At 44.6% G+C, this 23,328-nt stretch overlaps 1 protein-coding gene across 4 annotated transcripts in view; it reads left to right on the forward strand.

Annotated features, from left to right (window-relative positions):
- Positions 1 to 3,203: 3,203 nt before the first annotated feature.
- The window catches only part of LOC109884167 (serine/threonine-protein kinase 11-interacting protein-like), a 36,253-nt gene continuing 16,128 nt past the window's right edge, over positions 3,204 to 23,328 (forward strand). The window contains exons 1-22 of one of the 4 annotated variants that reach the window (XR_004209920.1): positions 3,204 to 3,591; positions 3,723 to 3,790; positions 3,985 to 4,187; positions 4,470 to 4,544; positions 4,648 to 4,743; positions 4,830 to 4,937; positions 5,050 to 5,121; positions 5,239 to 5,368; positions 6,027 to 6,130; positions 6,467 to 6,556; positions 6,663 to 6,704; positions 6,888 to 7,064; positions 7,317 to 7,398; positions 7,474 to 7,944; positions 8,134 to 8,351; positions 8,597 to 8,707; positions 9,769 to 9,985; positions 15,666 to 15,838; positions 16,288 to 16,603; positions 17,899 to 18,008; positions 18,589 to 18,686; positions 19,541 to 19,719. Coding sequence is in view for 3 of the 4 variants with exons in the window: in XM_031824020.1 (XP_031679880.1) it covers positions 3,724 to 3,790; positions 3,985 to 4,187; positions 4,470 to 4,544; positions 4,648 to 4,743; positions 4,830 to 4,937; positions 5,050 to 5,121; positions 5,239 to 5,368; positions 6,027 to 6,130; positions 6,467 to 6,556; positions 6,663 to 6,704; positions 6,888 to 7,064; positions 7,317 to 7,398; positions 7,474 to 7,944; positions 8,134 to 8,351; positions 8,597 to 8,707; positions 9,769 to 9,985; positions 15,666 to 15,838; positions 16,288 to 16,603; positions 17,899 to 18,008; positions 18,589 to 18,686; positions 19,541 to 19,719 (3,139 nt within the window). In the remaining variant the exon portion in view is untranslated. The remainder of the gene's footprint in view (positions 3,592 to 3,722; positions 3,791 to 3,984; positions 4,188 to 4,469; positions 4,545 to 4,647; positions 4,744 to 4,829; positions 4,938 to 5,049; positions 5,122 to 5,238; positions 5,369 to 6,026; positions 6,131 to 6,466; positions 6,557 to 6,662; positions 6,705 to 6,887; positions 7,065 to 7,316; positions 7,399 to 7,473; positions 7,945 to 8,133; positions 8,352 to 8,596; positions 8,708 to 9,768; positions 9,986 to 15,665; positions 15,839 to 16,287; positions 16,604 to 17,898; positions 18,009 to 18,588; positions 18,687 to 19,540; positions 19,720 to 23,328) is intronic. The other 3 variants (XM_031824020.1, XM_031824019.1, XM_031824018.1) reach the window with 3 other exon arrangements.

Raw genomic sequence — 23,328 nt, forward strand, 5'->3', positions numbered from 1 at the left:
GGAGAAAGGGCCCTTCTGAAGGGGCCAGTATCTTGGGGGGCATCTGGATGATGCTGGGGGTGTTTGCGTAGAACCTCATATGTCATTTTATAAAAAGCAACATTGGGGAGGAGAAGCAGAGAAGGCCTGGTTTATAAACAAGGCCTGGGGCTAGAGTTTGCCCAGTCTGGGGACGGCCACCAGGTAATGGGGGTAACATGCCACAGTATCTGGCCAGCGGTTATTGCAATGCCATTCCCATCAAGTTCAGCTACCTAAAATTCCCCCCAGAATTATTAAGTCAATATACACACTAGATAAAGTACAGGTCCACATTGATAGCGAGTGCTGGGTGAGATCTCCTCATGCAGTGAATGAATACATTATCTGTTTCTATGCATATGTAAAGAGCTATAGTTCATTTCAATATGTGTATGTAGGCATTTCACTGTTAGTCCACACCTGTTGTTAACGAAGCATGTGACGAATAACATTTGATTGATATGAAGTGAAACATTACAGCACTGAGCAGAAATCCCTTTGATTAGAAAAGGGCATATTTCCGATATGGACCTAGCACAGTTGGATGACCTGTTTATATTTTTATATATTAGAACAGTATCCTGGCTATACTGACTATAATGTATTAGAACAGTATCCTGGCTATAATGACTATAATGTATTAGAATAGTATCCTGGCTATAATGATTATAATGTATTAGAACAGTATCCTGGCTATAATGACTATAATGTATTAGAACAGTATCCTAGCTATAATGACTATAATGTATAAGAACAGTAGCCTGGCCTGATGCCTGGGCACACCCTGTGTTTGTATTGTGATGAATTGTGATCTGAGAAGTTTACTGACTCACATGTTATATTTTACTAGTGAGGTTTCACTCTCTCTCTCTCTCTCTCTCTCTCTCTGACATACAGTCCAGTACAGTACAGTACAGTAAGCTGCTACAACAGATCCAAGAAAGCTTTAATCCAACCTGCCGAAGCCTTCTAACAGGCCTGATTTGTTCAGGGCTAAAAGTAAACAGTACGGGTTCACTTGCAACAGTTAAAACAAGCCCTTGGAATGCAGTGAAGACAAAAGGGACAGTGATATGGTCCTTTGACCTTGTTCTGGATGAAGAAAAGCCTTGACTTGACATGTCCCGATCCTGAATCATCCCTCCGTTCTCTGCCAATTATGAGCCAATAGAGGAATCGTTTTACAACCATGTTGTATTTACATGTAGCCTACTGTGCAAAATGCCACAAAGGAGGAGGAGGTTTTCCGTAGCCTAGTCACAGATATTTTTGTTCTGTTTTGCCAACCCTTTTGGTCAGTATCACACCAAAAAATAGCCCAAACAGATGTGGGACTAGGCTAGGTTCCAGGCTAGGTTCTAGGCCAGGTTCCAGGAGTTCCAGGCTAGGTTTCAGGCTAGGTGTCAGGAATCCCGCCGAAGATGGTGCCTCTTCCTGTTCGGGCGGCGCTCGGCGGTCGTTGTCGCCGGCCTACTAGCTGCCAACGATTCCCTTTTTTGTTTCTGTTAGTTTGGTCTGATTGGTTACACCTGTTTTGAGTTTAGTTTTGTTTGTGGGCTGTTTAAGGGCACTAGGCCCGCCGGCTTTTGTGCGGGCTTGTTTTCTGTTCATGGTGTTGGATTATTTGTGGATTCTATTTTTCCGGACAGTTTAGTCCTGTTTGTTTGGACTGGGTATTTTATGCGCCCTTGTGTTTGGCATGTCCGTTTTCACTGTCTTTGGAATAAAGATCTGAACTACCTGCTCTCTGCGCCTGACTCCTCCACCCACTACTCCTAGAAGCTGTTACACTAGGTTCTAGGCCAGGTTCCAGGAGTTCCAGGCTAGGTTCTACGCCAGGTTCCAGGAGTTCCAGGCTAGGTTCCAGGAGTTCCAGGCTAGGTTACCTGTGCTTACTGGGGGATGGTCAGGTATTGTTCTTCCATTTTGAGAGCAGCGTTTGGACAGTGAAGGAGCATGGTTTATTTAGTGTGTTGATTAGACTTAATTGACATTGATTTGACTGACTCACTGATTGTATAAATAGAGAAATGTTGAGGATTGTGGAAAACTTTTTATTCTCAGATCTATGGGCCAATATAAACTTCATACACACAAAGACATCTAAATATCTAAACATAACCTAAGCATTGTGTATTTGTTTACTTCTGTAACCATATTATCATACATTGAGAATCCCAAACAGAAGATGGCAGACTGAATGGTCTAAACTGAAATGGAAAATCAAGGTCAACACAATTAGAGATTTTTTTAGAAGGCATTTCCACCCATAAAAATGCAACCAACTAATCCACAATGTTGAGTTGGTCCATGTTTTCCATAACATTAATCACGTTGCTTGATTTTAATGCAATGCAAGAGAATTTGAAACAGTCCCAACATGCTTTCAGTGTATGCTTGGTCTGCAGAGAACCTTTCCTGCCAGAGCATCTCAGTGGATGGAAATGTTTACCAAATTACCGTACATAAATCCTTACATGGAAACATCCCCAGTCCCGAATGGAAAAAGATTGTCTTGTGTGTGCGTCTGCGTGCGTGTGTGTTACCTAGCAACAAGACGAACGGTACAGGCTTAAATTAGAGAAACCACTTAGTTTTGGACATTTGGTATTAAAGGTGGAAACTTAAAGGATCCCCGCAAAGGCAGTGGTAGTAGGCCTATTTGTAAAAATGTTTACTTTACTTAATTACTCACAATTACAGATTTGTTAAAAGTCTTTAGTAGGCTAAACGATACAAACGATACTAATTTGCCTGCCTTGCATAGTTACATCTAGCTACTTCTCGCAGTGTTGAAAACGGTGTATTGTCCTTCCACTCCATTGTAAAGATAACATCCAGAACAGTTTAAAAGGGCGATAAAGCATACCAGTAAGATGTGCTGAGTGTTCTCAGAATGCACTTAATAAAGATTAACAAATGAGCAAATTGGAAATGCCCCATTGCGTTGTCACTGTCATAAAGTAAATATTGTTGATTCCCTATGATTTGATCCTGCTTCTTGAGATAGGGAGCCATCTAGTGGTGGCTATGGCCAAGAAATCAGACTGAATCTGAAATCGGAATCATATTTTGAACATGCACACTCGTTTTTTTTTTGAGATGTCTCAATAGCCATTGATTGGCACAAGTTACAAAAACGCCTGTTTCAGCCTTTTGAAATTTGGTTTCTCCGGGCCACTGTATATATTTTTTTCGAAACTTCCTCACGTGACATCAGTCCAAGTGAAGATGTCAACATCGACAACCGAGTACACTTGAAGTTATTTGACTGATGTTTTTGTCGTATTGCTGGCAATCGGAAGGGAATGTCGATGTTGACCACTGCTTGACTGTCACATAAGATAGGTAAGGTATGTTGGTGTCTCAAGAAATAGTCTGTGGAATGCTATCCAAGACAAGCTACAACAGCTAGCTAGAGATAGATTCGTGTTGGCTTTGTGAGTAGACCAGTTTAACGTTCACAAACAACTGCAGGTCCTGCATTGCAATGTACTCTACATAGCTAGCTAACAAGCTAGCTGGTATTTAACCAGTATCCTACAAGTTCGCTTCCATCATCTCTATACTGTAAGTTGAGAACGTATTTTTATTTTATCAATTTCTGCTATTTGTTTGGGTTGTTTGCACGTGTCACATTTCCCCAGAATCATCTGTCTCGGTCTTCTCATCTATTTTTATGGTGCATTGTTTACCTGCAGGATGGCTGGATGTCACAGTGGCCAATCCACCCTTGTCAACAGCTTAGCCACTCTGCTTCGGAATCATGGTATAGTAACATCACCACCTACATATTCTAGATATAGCCCCTGTTATCCCAGACTTGATCATCTGTTCTTTTGACGTTGTTATAAATGATTAAGGCCTCATAGCTATACTGCAGCTACATGCTTAATATATTTTATGTTGCATTATAACTGCTGGTTTTAAGTGGTGTGTTACCATTGTCTCTCCTCTCTCCAGGTACATCTGTACTGGACGGCAGCAGTACCCTGACTCTACAGGCAGACTCTCTGCAGCACCTAGGTCGTCTGTTTGAGCAGTACCTCCTCTCCAGGACTCACCAACATGGCTTCCTGGCTCTGCCCTCACACCCTGCTGACACCACCTCCCTACTGCAGCTCCAGTTCCTGTTCGACGTGCTGCAGAAGACTGTCTCCCTCAAGGTGTGTGTGTGTGTGTGTGTGTGTGTGTGTGTGTGTGTGTGTGTGTGTGTGTGTGTGTGTGTGTGTGTGTGTGTGTGTGTGTGTGTGTGTGTCCTGCTCTATTTGTGAACAGTTTTTTTTTTTTTTAAATAGATGTATGCATAACTTGCTCACCACTTCATAAACATAAATGCTCCAAGTAAAATTGAATTAAGTGGACATCTGAGGGAATTTCATTGAACCACTAGGTGGCGCTATAGCATTCTGTATAATGTTCTTTGGCCTTTGGTTTTTCATTCCTAGCTCATCAATCCACCTGGGTCGAGGCTTCAGTCAGTGGTCAAGATCTTTCCTTTCAAGTCTCTCAAGTCCTTAGAGGTATGGGAGGAAAATGTGTGCGCTTCTCCTTTGTAACATAACAGTATAAATGTTGTATATAGATGAATCTGGCTTACTCTGGGCCTGTTGTTCTGTCTCCCAGTTGAAGCGTATCCCCCCTCACTGTCTGGAGGACCTGAGGGGAGTCTACTCTCAGTTAGAGGTCTTCACCTGCTCTAAGAGCCTCAGTTCCCTGGAGGTAACACACACACACACTTCACCGTTTTCTCTTTCTGAATATCAGACCGCTTTGTGTTGGAGTTTGAGCCAGTGTTATTGTTACAGGAGCTATTGTCTCTGTGTGGAGGAGACCTCAGCTCTGCACTGCCCTGGCTGGAGCTGCACACCCTCAACTTCAGCTACAACGCTATAGTCTGCCTGGATGAGTCACTGGTACGACATGCTCCTGCTCTCTGGTTTATTTATTCACTGACTTTCACATTTGTTTTTAATGTGAATCATTTTTTGGGCCATGTTTTAATGTGAGTCACTCTGCCTTTTTTAGAGTTTACTGAATGTTCTGAAGTCTCTGGATCTTAGTCACAATAAAATCCAGGAGTGTGCTGACTTTCTCAAGGTAATTCTGGATAGGTTTTGTGTCTGTGTTGAGAGGGGGTCAGAGTTGGAGACATGCAGTAAGTTACTGCACTGGGCTATCTCCATATCTACTGTCTTTCTCCTCCTTCTCTCTCAGCCTTTGAGTGAGCTAGAGCACCTCAACCTGGGCTATAACAATCTCCAGAGAGCACCAACGCTGGGCTTGAGCTCCAGAGCCAAACTCCTCACTCTCATCCTCAGAAACAACGAGCTGGAGACCATCAACGGTACTGTAACACCTCTGATAGCATGACCAGATGGTGTCTATAATGACCAGATGGTGTCTATAATGACCAGATGGTGTCTATAATGCCAAGATGGTGTCTATAATGACCAGATGGTGTCTATAATGACCAGATGGTGTCTATAATGAATGATAGTAGTGGTGGTTTCTCTATGGAAAATTAGATTTTTTTTTTACCACAGCCCTAATATTGATATTATCCCTAAATGTATGCCAACAATCATCAATACCAAATAGTTAGCAATAGTATTCCATCTGCAAACTCCCTCAAGACTACTTGTTATGCATGACCCCTTGAACTGACCTCTATCAGTATTGGAACAGTGAGGGACTTCAGACAATCAAAGCCTTGTACAAGACAAGGACATCAGCCAATCAAAGCCTTGGATCTGACAGCCTTGTGTCCACAAACAGTTGGGGGCTATAGATAAACAGGAAGCTAGAAATATATTAATATACTGGCATACTCAAGCGTTTGTTTGCCAGTACTGCCTATCTGCCCATCTCTCTCCCCCAACCGTCTCCCTATTGTTCAGTGTACTCTCTAAGTCTCTGTTAGTCTTGGATGGCTGACTCTGCCCCCGTCTCAGTATGAGATGCTTAGATGTCTGATTTGTGTGTGTGACTGTGACCCTATGCAGGAGTGGAGCAGTTGTCGTCCCTACAGCACCTGGACTTGGCCTACAACCTGCTACTGGATCACTCCCAGCTGGCTCCTCTGTCTGTGCTGCACAGTCTCAACATGGTGAAGGAGAGAGAGAACTTAGAAGTGTGCTTATCAGTAGTTTACTGTGTGACAGCCTCTGTGTTATCCCAGACTCACTGACCTGTAGCCTCAGTGTTATCCCAGACTCACTGACCTGTAGCCTCAGTGTTATCCCAGACTCACTGACCTGTAGCCTCAGTGTTATCCCAGACTCACTGACCTGTAGCCTCAGTGTTATCCCAGACTCACTGACCTGTAGCCTCAGTGTTATCCCAGACTCACTGACCTGTAGCCTCAGTGTTATCCCAGACTCACTGACCTGTAGCCTCAGTGTTATCCCAGACCCGCTGACCTGTAGCCTCTGTCTCTTCTTAGTTGAATCTGAAGGGCAACCCACTGTTCTTCCAGAAGACCCACAGAACCCGCACTGTCCGCCACCTCTCCCCCAAGGCTGCCTACCTCAGAGTGAGTGAGAGGGGGAGGGAAGCTGAATTTGGACCTAGTCTTTTTTTCATGATTCTCTGTCTCTTCCTCGAGTTGAATATATTGTCTCCCCCTCTCTCACCTCTAGCTCAGACTGGACAGCAGCCCTCTCTCCTCCTCAGAGTTGTCAGTGAGTAGGCCACTCCTATGGGTCAGCAGGCATATACTCAACACTTCTCTAGTCTTGTTGGGTCACTTGTTGATGTGCATTTTAAGTTAATTCGTGGGATTCGCCACTTTTGTACCCGATAGTCTTAACATGGGACCCCCCCCCCCCCCCCCCCCCCCCCCCCCCCCCCCCCCCCACCTTCAGGTGCTACCCAAACCGGGACAGCTGATTGGGCAGCTCCAGTCCCAGGCCTCACCCTTGATCACCAGGGCTCCAGAGTGGGGTAACCAGGAAGTAGTGTCCAGCGGGGGCGGGGAGTTGAGTGACAGCCTGTCGGTCAGCGAGGTGGGAGTGACACGACAATGCAAGAAGAAAGCCAAAGTAAGTCCGCTACATAGCTCACTGAGAGGCTGTACTCTGTGTACCTCTTAAAACCCTGACCAGCTAGAAGAAATACATGTTAATAGCTTTAACTAACCCACTGATAGGATCAAGATCCTACAGGGTAAGGGGGCTAGGGGGTGTCTACAGGGTAAGGTCCATTTGGAATGAACAAATCAATACAGGCAGAGGAGAAGGAGCATGTTTCTGGAATGTTGTGTGTATAATATATATCCATCTGTGTTGTTTCAGAGTAAGGTGAGGGTGAGACGGGCTAGCATCTCAGAGCCCAGTGACTATGACTATGAATCCAGACCACAGTCCTCTATACAAGGTAACAATGTACTTTATATATGTGTGTGTGTGTGTATATATATAAATAAATAAATAAACCTCTCTCTCCCCTCAGACATCGTTCTCCCTCACCAGAAGGAGATTGAACGCATGGACAGTTTCAGGGACCAACTGGGTGAGGATTGGCTGCGCTACCAGCATCACCTAGAGGGGGCGCCAATCGCCACCCTAGACAAGGCGTACAGGCCAGCTCCTCCACACCTCAACAACAGTCTCTGTGACACCCCCTCCCCAACCAACAACAGCCCCATCCAGGCGAGCCCCACCACCTTTAAGCCCCCTTCTCCAGAGCTGGAAGTCCCGGAGGTTCTACCCCCACCGCTGCTCTCGTCTGAGCCCAAGGAGGAGGCCTCAGACTGGGATGCAGATCTGGAGACAGAGTCCACCCTCCAGTGGCCTGACCACAGCCTCGGGCACACAGAGTCCACCCTGGAGACTACTATGGCAGAGGGACTGGGTCAGGGGTTAGAGGGTATACCGGCGACACCCACAGACACCAGAGAAGAAGAGGAGGAGGACTTGGGAGGTAGGAGCACTTCAGAACTAGCAGTAGCACACCTGATTGAAGTAGACAACTTATCATCCAGCCTCAACTAGTCCAACCAGCTGTGCTAGAGCGGGAATACAACCAAAATGTGCAAAGACTGGGGGGTTCCAAAGGAACTGATTGGGCAACGCTGAGCCAACCTTTGACCTCTCTTTCATCTGTGTCTAGTTGACCTGTGTCACCCCCTGCTTGTGGGAGTACTATCATCATCAGAAGAGGAGGAGGAGGGACTGAGGACGAAGAACAGGGCCCAGTGTCCTGTGTTCCTCAGGGTCAAGCCAAGACACGTCCTGGAGGTGGACATGAGCAGGGGTCAGTTGCAGGCCCGGCTAGAGTTGGACAGTCTGGGGAGGTTCACCATGTCCCAGGTCACCTGGACTGAGAGGGTGAGGAGCGGGAGGGATGATGGGGAGGGAGGGAGGAAAGAGAGGGGGGGAGGGAGGGAGGGAGGGATGGATGGATGGAAGGAGAGGAAAGGTGAGTAGGGATGGTGGTGGTGGGAGGCATGGTTGGGGAGGGGAATTTTGCCGAGAGGAAGGGGGGTGATTTATTTATTTTATTTTTGTTGTTGCCTGAAATGATGAAAGAAGTGTGTGTTTTGTATTTGTTCTAAAGATAGTTCTCTCTCTAGGAGGTGGAGCGAACTCTTCCTGCGGTAGAGCTTCACTTCCGTTACATCAGCAGAGAGAGGAGGAGGAGACGCTATGTTATGCTGGATGATGACCCCCAGGAGGCACTGCAGGTAACACAATAGGGATGTGACAAATGGAAAATGTTCTTACCAGTTAAACAGACATTTTTTTTAAAGTCAGTTTTCCATTTAAACTCCACCATGAATTCACAATGCAGCTACTCTGCTGCTAGCAACGCTTTGGGTATCCCAGTACGTCCCTTTCAGATGGTTAAGCATTGCACCTGTACTATCATTACTGCACCTCAACTCCACCTCTCAAAGTCTGCATTTCCTTCTCATTTAACTTCTGAAAGTATTGCCATACAGGACTACGCTGCTGTTTTTGCGATTTTGCGAACTGTTAACGATGATGACGCAGTGTTGGAGAGTGTCGACTCCAATAGAATTGATACCTTGAACCCTTGCACGCCGACTCCCGGTGTTGACTCCCATTTCTGAGTTTCAAGATTGTCTCCTAAGATTCAGTATTCTTGGAACAGGGGAGACTGATAAGTTGGTGTACTTCTGAGAACACAAACACTCACATCTTTCATAGCGAGGGACAGACCGACAGAGAGGAGAGGGGCACAGTATTTGTAGGTCGTCCACCAGGCAGACGGAGTCAGAACCGTGCGCTGGGCCTATCTACCTGAATCAAAAACAGCATTCTATTGCGAGATACTGCGTCTCGCAATTTCTTGGCTTGCAACTTCAGTAAAGCGGGGCCTATCATCAATGAATGGGTTAGGATGTTCTACTGGCAGCAGACCGGAGACTGATCACACACATCATTAGCGAAGAGAAAGATCAGGGGTGTAGTAATTTGTCCAAACAGTTGTAAAACATCCACAAGGCTGTGGTCAGTACTCCATGGATGTTGCCATCAGTCCTACAAATCAAGCCTTGCTCATTATGCCCAATGAGATCTTTCTTGTTGTTTGTGTGTTTTACGTAAGCAGCCATTGGAATGTTCTGTTTTCTTGTTTGGACTTGCATGTGGGTACAATACAAATTTGAAGTAGCCTGTCATCATACAACTGTTCTATCGGAAAATACAAGGACCGTTATTAAAGTCTCAAAGAATGTCTTGGAAAATACATGATTGTAAATACGGCGGGTGTTGTTGCTAGGCACTGACAGAGGTCCTGTCGCGGGTGGTGGAGGAGAATGAGCGGCGGGTCATGGAGGGTCGTCCCAGCTGTGTCTGCCTGCAGTGTCTCCGCTGTGGGTCAGAGTTCACACAGCGGGGAGGGAAGGAGCAGGAGGACGGAGGGAGATTGAGAGGATGGGCAGGACTGGAAGAGCAGGAGGAGGAGAGGAAGAACAAGTGCAGAGAAGATGGATTGGGTGAGAGAGGCATACTCGTACAGTAACACGCATGCTAAGGACCGGCACAGTTATTCAAATATTACAATATCCAAACCGATGTCAGTTATTTATTTTATTTTACCTTTATTTAACTAGGCAAGTCAGTTAAGAACAAATTCTTATGTTCAATGACGGCCTAGGAACAGTGGGTTAACTGCCTTGTTCAGGGGCCGAACGACAGATTTGTACCTTGTCTGCTCAGGGATTCGAACTTGCAACCTTTCGGTTACTAGCCCAACGCTAGGCTACCTGCTGCCCCAATGGGTTAGTATTCCATTTTTTTCTTCTCTCTCCCTCTGTGCAAAACACACAGACCATCCACACACCATCACACTCACACCACACACAGACCATCACATACCCATTCTTTTGGTTACCATGGCTAGAAGAAGATATCTGAGTGACTTTGAAAGCAGTGTCTCAAAGGAGCACAGGGGGTTTAAAGGGTGGGTGGGTGTCTGTCACCAAATCTCAACCCAATTGAAAACGTACGTAGGGCAGGACGATTTATATTGAATGAATTTGATTAATTCAAATGTATGTTTTCACAGGATATTCCAAATGCCTGTATCGCAAGAATCAAGTTTTTATTTGAGTTTTTATGAGCGTTTTATGTCTGCTTGTTCTCGTGTATTTTTGGTCTCGTCTCCTTCGCTCCTCTGTGCTGTGTTCGCCTTCATATTTACACCAGAGATCTATATATAATGACAAGATGCTTATGTCTCCACCCTAACAATTCAGAGTCCTTATCCAAAATTCGGGGAGGCAGGCGACAAGCTTCAGTCCAAAATAAGCCCATAGAAACGCAATTTTGGCGAGAGTGAAAATGTTTCTCTGTTTACACACACCAAGCCCCTCCCCCTCCCCCAACAACAAAGATGAGATCACTTCCTCCTCTGATAAGCAGTTACAACTCGCTATTTGTGTTTGAGGCTTAGTCCAACATAATCTGTTATGTGGAAACCGAAAACACATTGAGACATTATTTTACTGTAATAGAGAAGTTAACCTGTCTCAACTCCTCAAATTGCGTGCAGACCCTATTAAAACAGGAGTATTGATGAACATTGATTCTGGAACATGAATGGTCAGTTTGGTACCATGTTCCGCTAGCAGCATTTTATTCAAAGATCGTTATACATGCTGTCTAGTCTGTTTTATACATGCTGTCTATTCTTTTATAAATGAGCAATAAGCATAAAGCACAATTACATAAGGAATTGGCAGCTCGTTCTTATTCTGACAAATAAGATAGGCCACTTGATTTCAACATCTGAACAAAGTGGACATGCTAGCATGCTGTTCAAACAGTTGGAGATGGACAGAAGGGTGTTTTATAACAATTCAACTGTTCTACCTCATTGGCCAGCAAATAAACTCAGCAAAAAAAGAAACATCCCTTTTTCAGGACCCTGTCTTTCAAAGATGATTCGTAAAAAAACAAAATAGCTTCAAAGATCTTCATTGTAAAGGGTTTAAACACTGTTTCTCATGCTTATGGTTCAATGAACCATAAACAATGAATGAACATGCACCTGTGGAACGGTCGTTAAGACACTAACCGCTTACAGACGGTAGGCAATTAAGGTCACAGTTATGAAAACTAAGGACACTAAAGAAGCCTTTCTACTGACTCTGGAAAAACACCTAAAGAAAGATGCCCGGGGTCCCTGCTCATCTGTGTGAACGTGCCTCAGGCATGCTGCAAGGAGGCATGAGAACTGCAGATGTGGCCCGGGCAATAAATTGCAATGTCCTTACTGTGAGACGCCTAAGACAGCACTACAGGGAGAAAAGGCGGACTGCTGATCGTCCTCGCAGTGGCAGACCACGTGTAACAACACCTGTACAGGATCGGTACATCCGAATATCACACCTGCGGGACAGGTACAGGATGGCAACAACAACTGCCAGAGTTACACCAGGAACGCACAATCCCTCCCTCCAGTGCTCAGACTGTCCGCAATAGGCTGAGAGAGGCTGGACTGAGGGCTTGAAGGCCTGTTGTAAAGGCAGGTCATCACCAGCAACTACGTCGCCTATGTGCACAAACCCACCGTCATTGGACCAGACAGGACTGGAAAAAGGTGCTCTTCACTGACGAGTCATGGTTTTTGTCTCACCAGGGTTGATGGTCAGATTCACGTGTATCGTCGAAGGAACGAGCATTACACCGAGGCCTGTACTCTGGAGCGGGATCGTTTTGGAGGTGGAGGGTCCGTCATGGTCTGGGGCGGTGTGTCAGCATCATCGGACTGCGCTTGTTGTCATTGCAAGCAATCTCAACGCTGTGCATTACAGGGAAGACATCCTCCTCCCTCATGTGGTACCCTTCCTGCAGGCTCATCCTGACAAGACCCTCCAGCATGACAATGCCACCACGCACAGAACGAGCAGTATGGCTGATCTCCTGCAAGACAGGAATGTCAGTGTTCTGCCATGGCCAGCGAAGAGCCCGGATCTCAATCCCATTGAGCACGTCTGGGACCAAGTCCCCAGAAATGTCTGGGAACTTGCAGGTGCCTTGGTGGAAGAGTGGAGTAACATCTCACAGCAAGAACGGGCAAATCTGGGGCAGTTCATGAGGAGATGCACTGCAGTACTTAATGCAGCTGGTGGCCACACCAGATACTGACTGTTACTTTTGATTACTTTGTTCAGGGACACATTATTCCATTTCTGTTAGTCACATGTCTGTGGAACTTGTTCAGTTTATGTCCCAGTTCTTCAATCTTATGTTCATACAAATATTTACTCATGTTAAGTTTGCTGAAAATAAACACAGTTGACAGTGAGTGGACATTTTATTTTTTTGCTGAGTTTAGATCCAAGTTGGTTAGACATGAAATATAAAGATTAGCTGGCTACTCATAAGCATGTGGGCTTGTGCTTGAGAGATTGTTTACAGTGCCTTTGGAAAGTATTCAGATCCCTTGACTTTTTTTTCCATACAGCCTTATTCTAAAATTGATTCAATAGTTTTTAAAATTTTCTCATCGATCTACTCGCAATACCCTAAAATGACAAAGCACAAACAGTTTTTATTTTTTATTTTATGTTTGCTAATTTATTGAAAAAAAAACATGACATTTACAGTACCAGTCAAAAGTTTGGACACCTACTCACTCAAGGGTTTTTCTTTATTTGTACTATTTTCTACATTGTAGAAGAATAGTGAAGACATCAAAACTATGAAATAACACATAGTAACACATAGTAACCAGAAAAGTGTTAAACAAATCAAAATATTTGAGTTTGTGCCATTTCTGGGGAGGGTAACTCTAATGAACTTATCCTCTACAGCAGAGGTAACTCTGGGTCTTCCTTTCCTGTGGCGGTCCTCATGAGAGCCAGTTTCGTCATAGCTCTTTATGGTTTTTGCAACTGCACTTGAAGAAACTTTCAAATTCTTGAAATGTTCCGCAGTAACTTCGCCCCAGTCTGAGGTTGTGAACGCTCTGGAGCAGGTTTTCAATAAGGATATTTCTGTACTTTTGCTCCATTCATCTTTTCCTCAAACCTGACTAGTTTCCATGCTTCACCATAGGGATGGTGCCAGGTTTCCTCCAGATGTGACGCTTGGCATTCAGGCCAAAGAGTTCACTCTTGGTTTCATCAGACCAGAGAATATTGTTCTCATGGTCTGAGAGTCCTTTAGGTGCCTTTTGGCCAACTCCAAGCGGGCTGTCATGTGCCTTTTACTAAGGAGTGGCTTCCGTCTGGCCACTCTACCATTAAGGCCTGATTGGTGGAGCGCTGCAGAGATGGTTGTCCTTCTAGAAGGTTCTCCCATCTCCACAGAGAAACTCTGGAGCTGTGACAATCGGGTTCTTGGTCACCTCCCTGACCAAGGCTCTTCTCCCCTGATTGCTCAGTTTGGCCGGGTGGCCAGCTCTAGGAAGAGTCTTGGTGGTTCCAAGCTTCTTTCATTTAAGAATAATGGAGGCCACTGTGTTCTTGAGGACCTTCAATGCTACAGAAATGTTTTGGTACCCCTGCCCAGATCTGTGCCTTAACACAATCCTGTCTCGGAGCTCTACGGACAATTCCTTTGACCTCATGGCTTGGTTTTTGCTCTGACATGCACTGTCAACTGTGGGACCTTATATCAATTGAATTTACCACAGGTGGACTCCAAGTTTTAGAAACCTCTCAATGATGATCAATGGAAAGAAACAAGATGCATCTGAGCTAATTTATGTTAACAAGGTATTTCTGTTTTTTTAGGCACTGTATTCGACCTGTGTTCATTTTCTGTAATGCCTGCCACAAGAAGTTAGTCATTATTAGTGAATGTGCGTTATGCTTAGTTCTGGTAAACATTTGAACAAAAAGGACATCTTACTAGACCAGTGATTTATTGCAAAAAAAAATGCGTGTTTTGATAAAATAATGAAATGATGTGGGTCTTGGTTGTGGAAGGCTTATATTTAGCCTAGGTAGAATTTCACAAACCTGAATTCATTTGATTATTACTGACTGTTTGAAATGCAGTGTATTTGACCTTTTTTAATTCTACAAAAAAAATCTTAATTGGAGAATATAGATAAAAAAAATCAAGCTGTATATCGTTAAATCAGCCCATGAGTTTGAAAATATTGAGGTGATTTGTAGGCCATATCGCCCATCCCTACACTTATCGGAGATTCTGGACCGGCGTCTGAGACAGTGTTTTTCTACCACCATCAACAACACTAAATGATGGAATGTCTCATGGAAGAATGATGTCGCATCCCTCTAGAGTTCCAGACACTTGTAGAATCTATGCCAAGGCGCATTGAAGCTGTTTTTGCACATCGTGGTGGCCCAATGCCATATTCAGACACTTTATGTTGGTCTGTCCTTTTATTTTGCTCATGTTCAGTCATCTCCATCTCTCTGATAGAGATCTCCAGGTCTGATCTTAAGGACAGGGCTCTACTGGCAGCGTGCAGGATCACCTTATCTTCCTGCCCTGACAGACGTCACACAGATTTGGGCAGAGGTCCGATGACAAGTCTTTCTAAAACCTCTTGAAGTTACTATGGCAACAGACATAACGGCTATGGTCCAAGCGACCACATTTTTTCCTTATAAATTGGCTGTCAACTTTGTTGAAAGTGATTGTGAGGTTCTATCTATCAACTATTTTAATCAACTCTCTAAAGTACTAATTTACCAGAACAAATCACTCACACACCAAATGTAGCTTTTCATTCCTGTTTGTCTTTTAACGCTTGACTGCTGATCCCACAGACGACTAACTAACCACTTTAATTAGCGGAGACAGATGGCTTAAAGCACTTGGTATCAGCTTAGCTCTCCTCTCCTGGTCCTCAACAACCCATACCTGAAATGACTACATGCTCTGACATGCCCAGAGCTCAAGGAGAGTTTGTTCTACAGATTTCTACAGTTTTTGACAGTTGTAACTTGTAGTTAGTCATATTCCTTTTATATGCTGAGTACGACATCTACACCAAGGGAATGCTGAAGTATCTAGTCATTAACTCTGTTTTTAAAGAGCAGATTATGGACAGAATTTTGTCTTTTTGTGTACAGAAATGAAACCATTACAGCACACTAATTTACCAATATGTACGAATTCACACTGAAGTATAACACTTTTGAAACAATGTATTTATTTTCTGTTACTTGTCAATTTACACAATGTCTTCAGGAAGTACCGTCATCTGTCCTGAGTGTGGTAGTGATCATGTGGTCCAGCTGGCTGGCCAATCAGCTCCCTCCACCAGTACGCCCGTCCATGGTTCCCCATGCCAAGACGGGACTGACCGACACTTTACCTTCAACCACAGAGATACACCTCTACCCAGTCACCCTGGCAACAAGGTTTGAGATTTTATAGTCTTTATGATTTATTTAAATATGTTGTATGATAAACATGTTTTTAAAGTCTAGGGCAGTGGTTCCCAAACTTTTTATAGTCCCGTACTACTTCAAACATTCAACCTCCAGCTGCGTACCCCCTCTAGCACCAGGGTCAGCGCACTCTCAAATATATATTTTTTTGCAATCATTGTAAGCCTGCCACACACACTATACAGGGGGGGGGGGGGGGGGGAACTCACCCAAATGTATAGCCCCGTTGGAAAATCTAAATGGACTGTTTGAAAATGTTTAAAAATCTATATTTTAAAATGTGAATCACATTTTTATTTGGCGTAACCCTGACGGCATTGCGCGTCCCCCAGTTTGATTACCCTAGTATTCCCAATCAGCTTTCAGGCCCTGCCGTAGTGTCAATAAATCTCCCATATTCCCCCTCCCTCTGTTTTTAGGACCCCACCATGGAAGGTCCTTCCTCTGCCAGGGCCAGCCACTTCGGCAGCCCTGCCATGAAGGCCTCAACCCAGGACACTATCCAGACTAGCATCTCCATGGAGGACCCCACCTCCTTCTTCTCAGCCAAGGGAAGCTCCTTCTCCTTGGGGGAGACCTGGGAGGACCAGAGCCGTGACCGGAGCCTGTCCCAACCTGCCAGCTTCTACAGTACAGAGGGCCAGAGTAAAGGAAGTATAGCAGGGAGCTACAGCTATACTGTTAGTGCTACCTCACCTGGACCCCAGGATCAGCATGCAGAACAAGCCAGTCCAGGTGGTCATAATATATCATTTTGAATTCTTCTGCAATAACCAATGTTATTGCTAAGATTTAACATCTGTGTATTGTGATGGGGAAAGGCATGAACAAAATAACATTGTTTGATTGGGTCCTTTTGGTTTTTATCAGCCATCAGATGAAGTCATAAAATGGATATTATCCTTAAATAGAAGTGATGACATGACCTGGATTTGAACCTTTTTATTTAAAGATTTTTCATCAAATGGCCCCCTTTTTCCCTTTATGTTAGTCGGTCCAGCACCATCCTCAGACAATTGCTTTCATTTTTGGTGTAATTCACATTTCTGGAAAGGCTTAAAATAAAGGTTAAAATCCAGGTCATGTGAGGTGATAGTCCAAAACACAGGGCCCTAGTGATAGGAGACAAGGAGGAAATGCATATTTTGATTTTGCAAGAACGAGTATAACACAACAATCCATAGGAGGTTATTTGACATTGGTGACAGTCTCCCAGGCTGGCCCCTTGGGTCTCTGTCTGTTGGACTCACAGTAAGGTCTCATATGGTTTAGTAAGACCGTTACTATTAGAACTGATGGGAGAGGAAGGAATGCTTTAGCCTCCACAGAGAAGACAATGGAGAGGAGAGATGGAGAAAGGGTGATCTTAGAGGGGTTATAAATGCTGTATATACACAGTATAATAGACCTTTATATTTCCCTCTGGTATACTGTAGCAGACAGAGATGCTGAATGACTGATAACATGGAATCCTTGTTTAAAAACCACACGCCACTGCAGAGACCCATCCCAAAGCACTTCATCAGCCGCTGAGCTGACGCTAATTTGAGACAACTTCTGAGAGGATGAAGACTCATCTATTTTGTTGAACAAGTCCTTTAGTCTAACACCAGTTTACTACAACTCTGATTTCCATGTATTTGGGACACATTGATCTGAATATCGCTCATCAAAAAGGGAATGTTAGACGCGTGGAGATGAACAAAGCGGAAAGACTCAGGTGTAAATGCAACATTTGAATACTCTTGCTTTAGCTATAGACACTTCCGCTCAGTGATATATGTAGCATTGGACCAGATTCAGAGAGGCCTAGTGAATGATGGCCACAAAGTCAATAGGCCAGTTTCCTGGCAGTTAGTTACTATCTATTGTCTCTGGGGTGTATGTGTGTCACCTTGCACTAAATGGACCAGCAGTTAGTTATGCTAACCTAACTGTTGTCCCTGTGTGTTGGTTATAAATGTTACTCTCCATCCGCTCTCTCCTCTCTCTCGTCCCTCTTAACACTATTCTGACCTGTGTGTCTGTAGGCCAGTTGGACCTTCTCTCAGAGGACTATGAGGCGGTAGACCATCGGCTGAAGCTCTTCCTAGATGTGGAGGTGTTTGAAGAGGAAGAGGAGCTCCACTCCTTTCTCAAGGTTAGCAGAACCAATGTTCTGACAACGGTTAACAGTTCAGTGACGTGGCTGAATCCGGTCACAGCAGTTCTGCTCAGAAGTCCCCCCCCCCCCCCCCCCCCCCTTATCTCTTCATCGCCACCTCCACCCACCACACCATGACCTTGGATGAGCTCCTCCATGTGTAATGCATGCTGGGAGCCCTGTGGAGCGGAGGGGTATTGGTTTACTGCTCAGGACACCTGGACGAGGAGCCAAGAGGACACAAGCAACCCCAGCAGGAGACAGGATCTAGCTCATAACATGCTCATTCATCTGATGTTTATTTATCTTGTCACTCGTACGTCTCTCCCCTCTGGCTCTCTTTCTCTTTCAACAGCTCAACTGTTTTATTTTTGGGCCTACACAGTATTCAATGAAGATTGATGTGACTTTGTTGCTAGACCTTACTCTTTAGGTGTTTTTTAAACAGGAACTGATCGGTTCTTATACAGTCTAAGAAGAGCTCTGAATGCAGTCATCATTTTCCTCAGGGAAAGTTATTTGCAGCAGTTAAGTGTTGTGGAATCTTTAACGTGTGTACATCTTATCTTTGTTGTAGGTGTCGACCGTGAAGTTTGGTGATCCGGTGGAGTTCCCCTCGTTCCTGGTGGTGTCTGACCAACGCATCTACTTCCTGGAAGTGACATCCGACATGGAGTAAGTTAACCACCTGACCTGTCACACTGAAGAACATCACACAAGAGAAGGCTGGAATAAAAATAAACATTCAAGTACCCATTCTATGGTCACAGTGCTTGTCATGAAGGTATTGTCTGTGGAGGCATTTGGTCTGTAGACTACAGTTTATTCTATAAAGCTATATATGACATTTATGGGGACAGCAGCAACAGGTGTGGTAGGGAGCAGACCAACACTATAGGATCACCACAGCTTTATGTAACCCACCACATCCCAATACTAAAAGACTTTCTGGGCCACATCTTCAAACCCATTACAGCCCTGGTCTTTGTGGTGGCCCTACACATCTCCCCAGCCACTGCTCCCATGTCCTATAACAATGGCTCCACTTTCCCTCTGATATAGTGCGAACACTATATCAAGGACTTTGTAAGCCCTGTATCAATGGCTTTTTTTTGTCCTCATCAAAAGCATGTTGGCTTGCCTCCGCTTCCTCCCAGGAGTGTGAGTAGTACGGTGTTGGACAGGCCTGAGTCTCATGCTGCGACGGTCCCTATAAAGTTACTGGGATTCTGACCCCAGAAGGCCACACCCCTGCTATCTTGAGCACGCCCTGGAAGTTGTGTAACGGCCAAGTTTGGTTGCGCAACAGTGTGATATTCTTATGATGACCTTTCGCTGCTTTTTAAAGGTGCAATCTGTGACTTGGTTGTCTGGCTGTCTGACAAATTGCAGAAACAAACAATTCTCAAACAAAAACATATACACCTTAAACGTGAGTAGACTCAAGGAAACAAAGGTAATAGGTGGGATACATGCAAGTAAAATAATACTTTCACACTTTCCCATCTTCATTGTTCTTTTCCTTGCAGAGGGCAGCCTTGTGATTGGCTGCAGAAGAGGGACAGCCGTGGAATCACAGAACTGAGTTACCTGGAGGTGGGACTGGGCTCCCAGAGTATCCACATGGAGTTTGAGGACGGGCCTGTGGCCTACACCCTGCTAGTACGGGACAGCGTGCGTTGCAAACGCTTCTTCAGCCTTTTCACAGGCAAGACGCAGCCCCCCCCCCCCCCCCCCACACACACACACACACACACACTGCACATGTGTTGCATGCATCTGTATCTCATGAATTAAGGGCCTTCCTCCTGGGGATATTAGAGTGGAGCGTACTCGTTCTTAGGACAATATGTCCCTCTCTCCCTCCGTCTCGCTCTCTCCATCCGCTCTCTCCTCTCTCTCGTCCCTCTCAGTATGTTAATCACATGCTCCTCTGCTCACAGTGACTACACCCTGCCTAGCCTGTCAGCAAGGCAAGACCAGAAGCAGAGAGAGAGAGGAAAGCTGAGTTTTATTAGATCAACACTCCCCTCTCTGACTCTCACAACTTCTACTTCACTAGAGCACTCTTTTAATGGAGTCCCTTTGGTAGCAAGGGGAAGCTCCATGGCCAAACGGTCTTCAGCTAAGGCTCTGTGGAGTCTGTCCTGTCTTATCTGTGGGGACTCTGTTTTCATTCAGTCGTATCAATAATCCAGTCATTATTTGACCGTTTTCCAGATCGACTCTTTAGCTAATCTGGTCCAGATGTCGTCAGATTTTTATTTGGAATTCCCTCTGCCTCTGAAAGTGATGGTACGGTCCAGATGTCCTCAGATTCTTTATTCGGAATTCCCTCTGCCTTTGAAAGTGAGGGTCCAGAATCGAAGATTCATTTCTGGCCTCAAAGGGGGTCATCTTGTCAGTGAGTCTATGTTGTGTAGAGCCATTGTACGTCCTAGAGCATAATAGACCTCATTATAGACCTCAGCTCTCGTGCTTCTACACCTGCATTGCTTGCTGTTTGGGGTTTTAGGCTGGGTTTCTGTACAGCACTTTGAGATATCAGCTGATGTACGAAGGGCTATATAAATACATTTGATTTGATTAGAGTTCTCGTCTTCTCTTCCAAGTCTATGCTCTAGGTTGCCTAGAGGTGGTCCTTTTGAGGCCTGTTGGAATAATTGTTTCGGAGGTTATGTCCTTGTTTGGATTCGTCAAAGATGATTTTTCTCCTTCCTCTCAACGACTGAGGACGGGTCCAGCTTTTCATTCACTGGGACCACATAGCCGGCTACGTCAGTCCAATTCTGGGCTTGGACTCTGTATTGCAAAGCTGAACGGCCCCATAGAGAGAGGCTGTCACAGGGCTCTGCTATAGCCTGCCAGTTGGATCATCTCCTATACGTCTTAAAATATCCTCTGTTGTGTTCCTGAGGAGGAGGAGGAACAGGAGAGTTGAGCCTGGTTGTAGGCCTGGTTCTGAGGTATGTGCTACAGACAGACAACATGGCTGGTCCTGTCCAGTTGGCAGAGGGAGAGAGGAGGTGGGAGAAAGGGGGGGGGGATAAATAACTAGGTGCCTTTTCAGTGCTCCACTCATTGGTATGAGGCTTTGGCACAATCCTTCCTCTCTGGCCTTCACTCCTATTCTGCCCCGCTCTTCCTCCCCTTGATGAAACTGGAACTATTTATTATGTGCCTGAAAACTCGGTCCAGAGCTCTGATATTGCCCCCATAACAGCTGTTACAATATTTGTCGCAGGAACAGAACCAAAGGATACCTTTACTATAACAAAAGCAGTTTTCAGACTGGGCTGGCATTCCCAGAACAGATGTGGTCACGCCTGGCTTGGTCAGTGGTGAGGGCTACAAACATGGAGAAGGAAAGGGTCTGGGACTGTGAGGAAACTCTGATGTGGTTTTACTAGGGGAAGAAGCTAGTAGGGACAGATCTGTCTACTGCTCACTGGGTTTGAAAATGTTTTATTGAAATGAGGAAGAAGTCTGGACAAGTCTGAACTTGATATTCCGGAGGAGTCAGTACAGGTCACCATGTCAATCAAAGACTTGTCTGAACAATGTCTCGACTTTTGCTAATTTAAATGCCCTTATTGCCCCTTACAGACCTACAGTGGGTAAAAAATATGTGGTCTGTCTGGTAAGTAGTTTGGTGAGGTTTGCGATGCTCGTAAATGGTCATGGAAGGAGTGTTTTGGTTTGGTTGTGTGGGTTGGATCCAGACACTGCATTCCTGGTAATGGAAAACTGTTCCTGTCTCCTTCACTAACTATCAAGTTAAGGGGTAGCGCTCTCAAATTACAAACGGACCTCATCTATGGATACCGGGGAACATAATCAACATTTTATGATTTGTTTTCTTATCAGCAACAGCAATTAGCATCTTGAGTGATATTTGTAATTTGGGTGAAGAGTCCCTTAGGGCTGCAATCCCGTTAACGGGATGATATGACAACAGCCAGTGAAAGTGCAGGGCGCCAAATTCAAAACAGAAATCTCATAATTAAAATTCCTCAAACATACATGTATATTATACTGTTTTGAAGGTAATTTTGTTGTTAATCCCACCAGTGTCCGATTTCAAATAGACTTTACAGCGAAAGCACCACAAACGATTATGTTTGGTCACCACCAAGCCACAGAAAAACACAGCCATTTTTCCAGCCAAAGAGAGGAGTCACAAAAAGCTCAAATAGAGAAAATGAATCACTAACCTTCCAGTGATTTTGCATAGCCACATCGATTCCACAGAAATACTCATCATAAATGTAGATGATAATACAAGTTATACACGTGGAATTATAGATATACCTCTCCTTAATGCGACCGCTGTGTCAGATTTTTTTTACAACTTTACGGAAAAAGCAAACCATGCAATCTGAGAATCTGAGCGCTCAGAAAACAAATACAAATTTTCCGTCATGTTGGAGTCAACAGAAACCAGAAATCACATTATAAATATTCCCTTACCTTTGATCTTCATCAGAATTCACTCCCAGGAATCCTAGTTCCACAATAAATGCTTGATTTGTTCGATAATGTCCATTTATTTATGTCCAAGTAGCTACTTTTGTTAGTGCGTTAGGTAAACCTATCCAAACGCTCGTGCAGGTCCAGTCGGACAAAAACTTCAAAAAGTTATATTACAGGTCAAAGAAACATTTTAAACTAAGTATAGAATCAATCTTTAGGGTGTTGTTATCATAAATCTTCAATAAAGTTTCAACCGGAGAATTCCTTTGTGTAAAGAGAAGCAATGGAACACAGGTCGATATCATGTGAAATGCGCATGACCAGGAAATGTCTCTCTGCCAGTAACCTGACTCATTCAGCTCTTATTCAGGCCCACAACACAAAGACGGTTGACATCTAGTGGAAGCCCTAGGAAGTGCAACTTCATCCATATCCCACTGTGAATTCAATAGGGCCTGGGTTGAAAATCGACCAATCGACCTCAGATTTCTCACTTCCTGTTTGTATTTCTTCTTAGGTTTTTGCCTGCCATATGAGTTATGTTATACTCAGACATCATTCAAACAGTTTTAGAAACTTCAGTGTTTTCTATCCAATACTAATATAATGAGCAACTGAGACTGAGGAGCAGGCCGTTTACTCTGAGCACCTCTGGGTACCTTTCATCCAAGCTACTCAATACTGCCCCTGCAGCCATAAGAAGTTAACTGCATAGTAAACTCTGTGTCCTCTCGTGTAAGGAGATGGATGATATAAGCAGATGTCATATCTCAAGTTTAACCCTGTCAGATACCCTTGCAATACCAACACAGTGTCACTTCCCACTGTCTCAGACCTAGGCTAA

Source organism: Oncorhynchus kisutch, linkage group LG5 (assembly GCF_002021735.2).
Source record: "Oncorhynchus kisutch isolate 150728-3 linkage group LG5, Okis_V2, whole genome shotgun sequence".
Taxonomy (NCBI): Eukaryota; Metazoa; Chordata; class Actinopteri; order Salmoniformes; family Salmonidae; genus Oncorhynchus; species Oncorhynchus kisutch.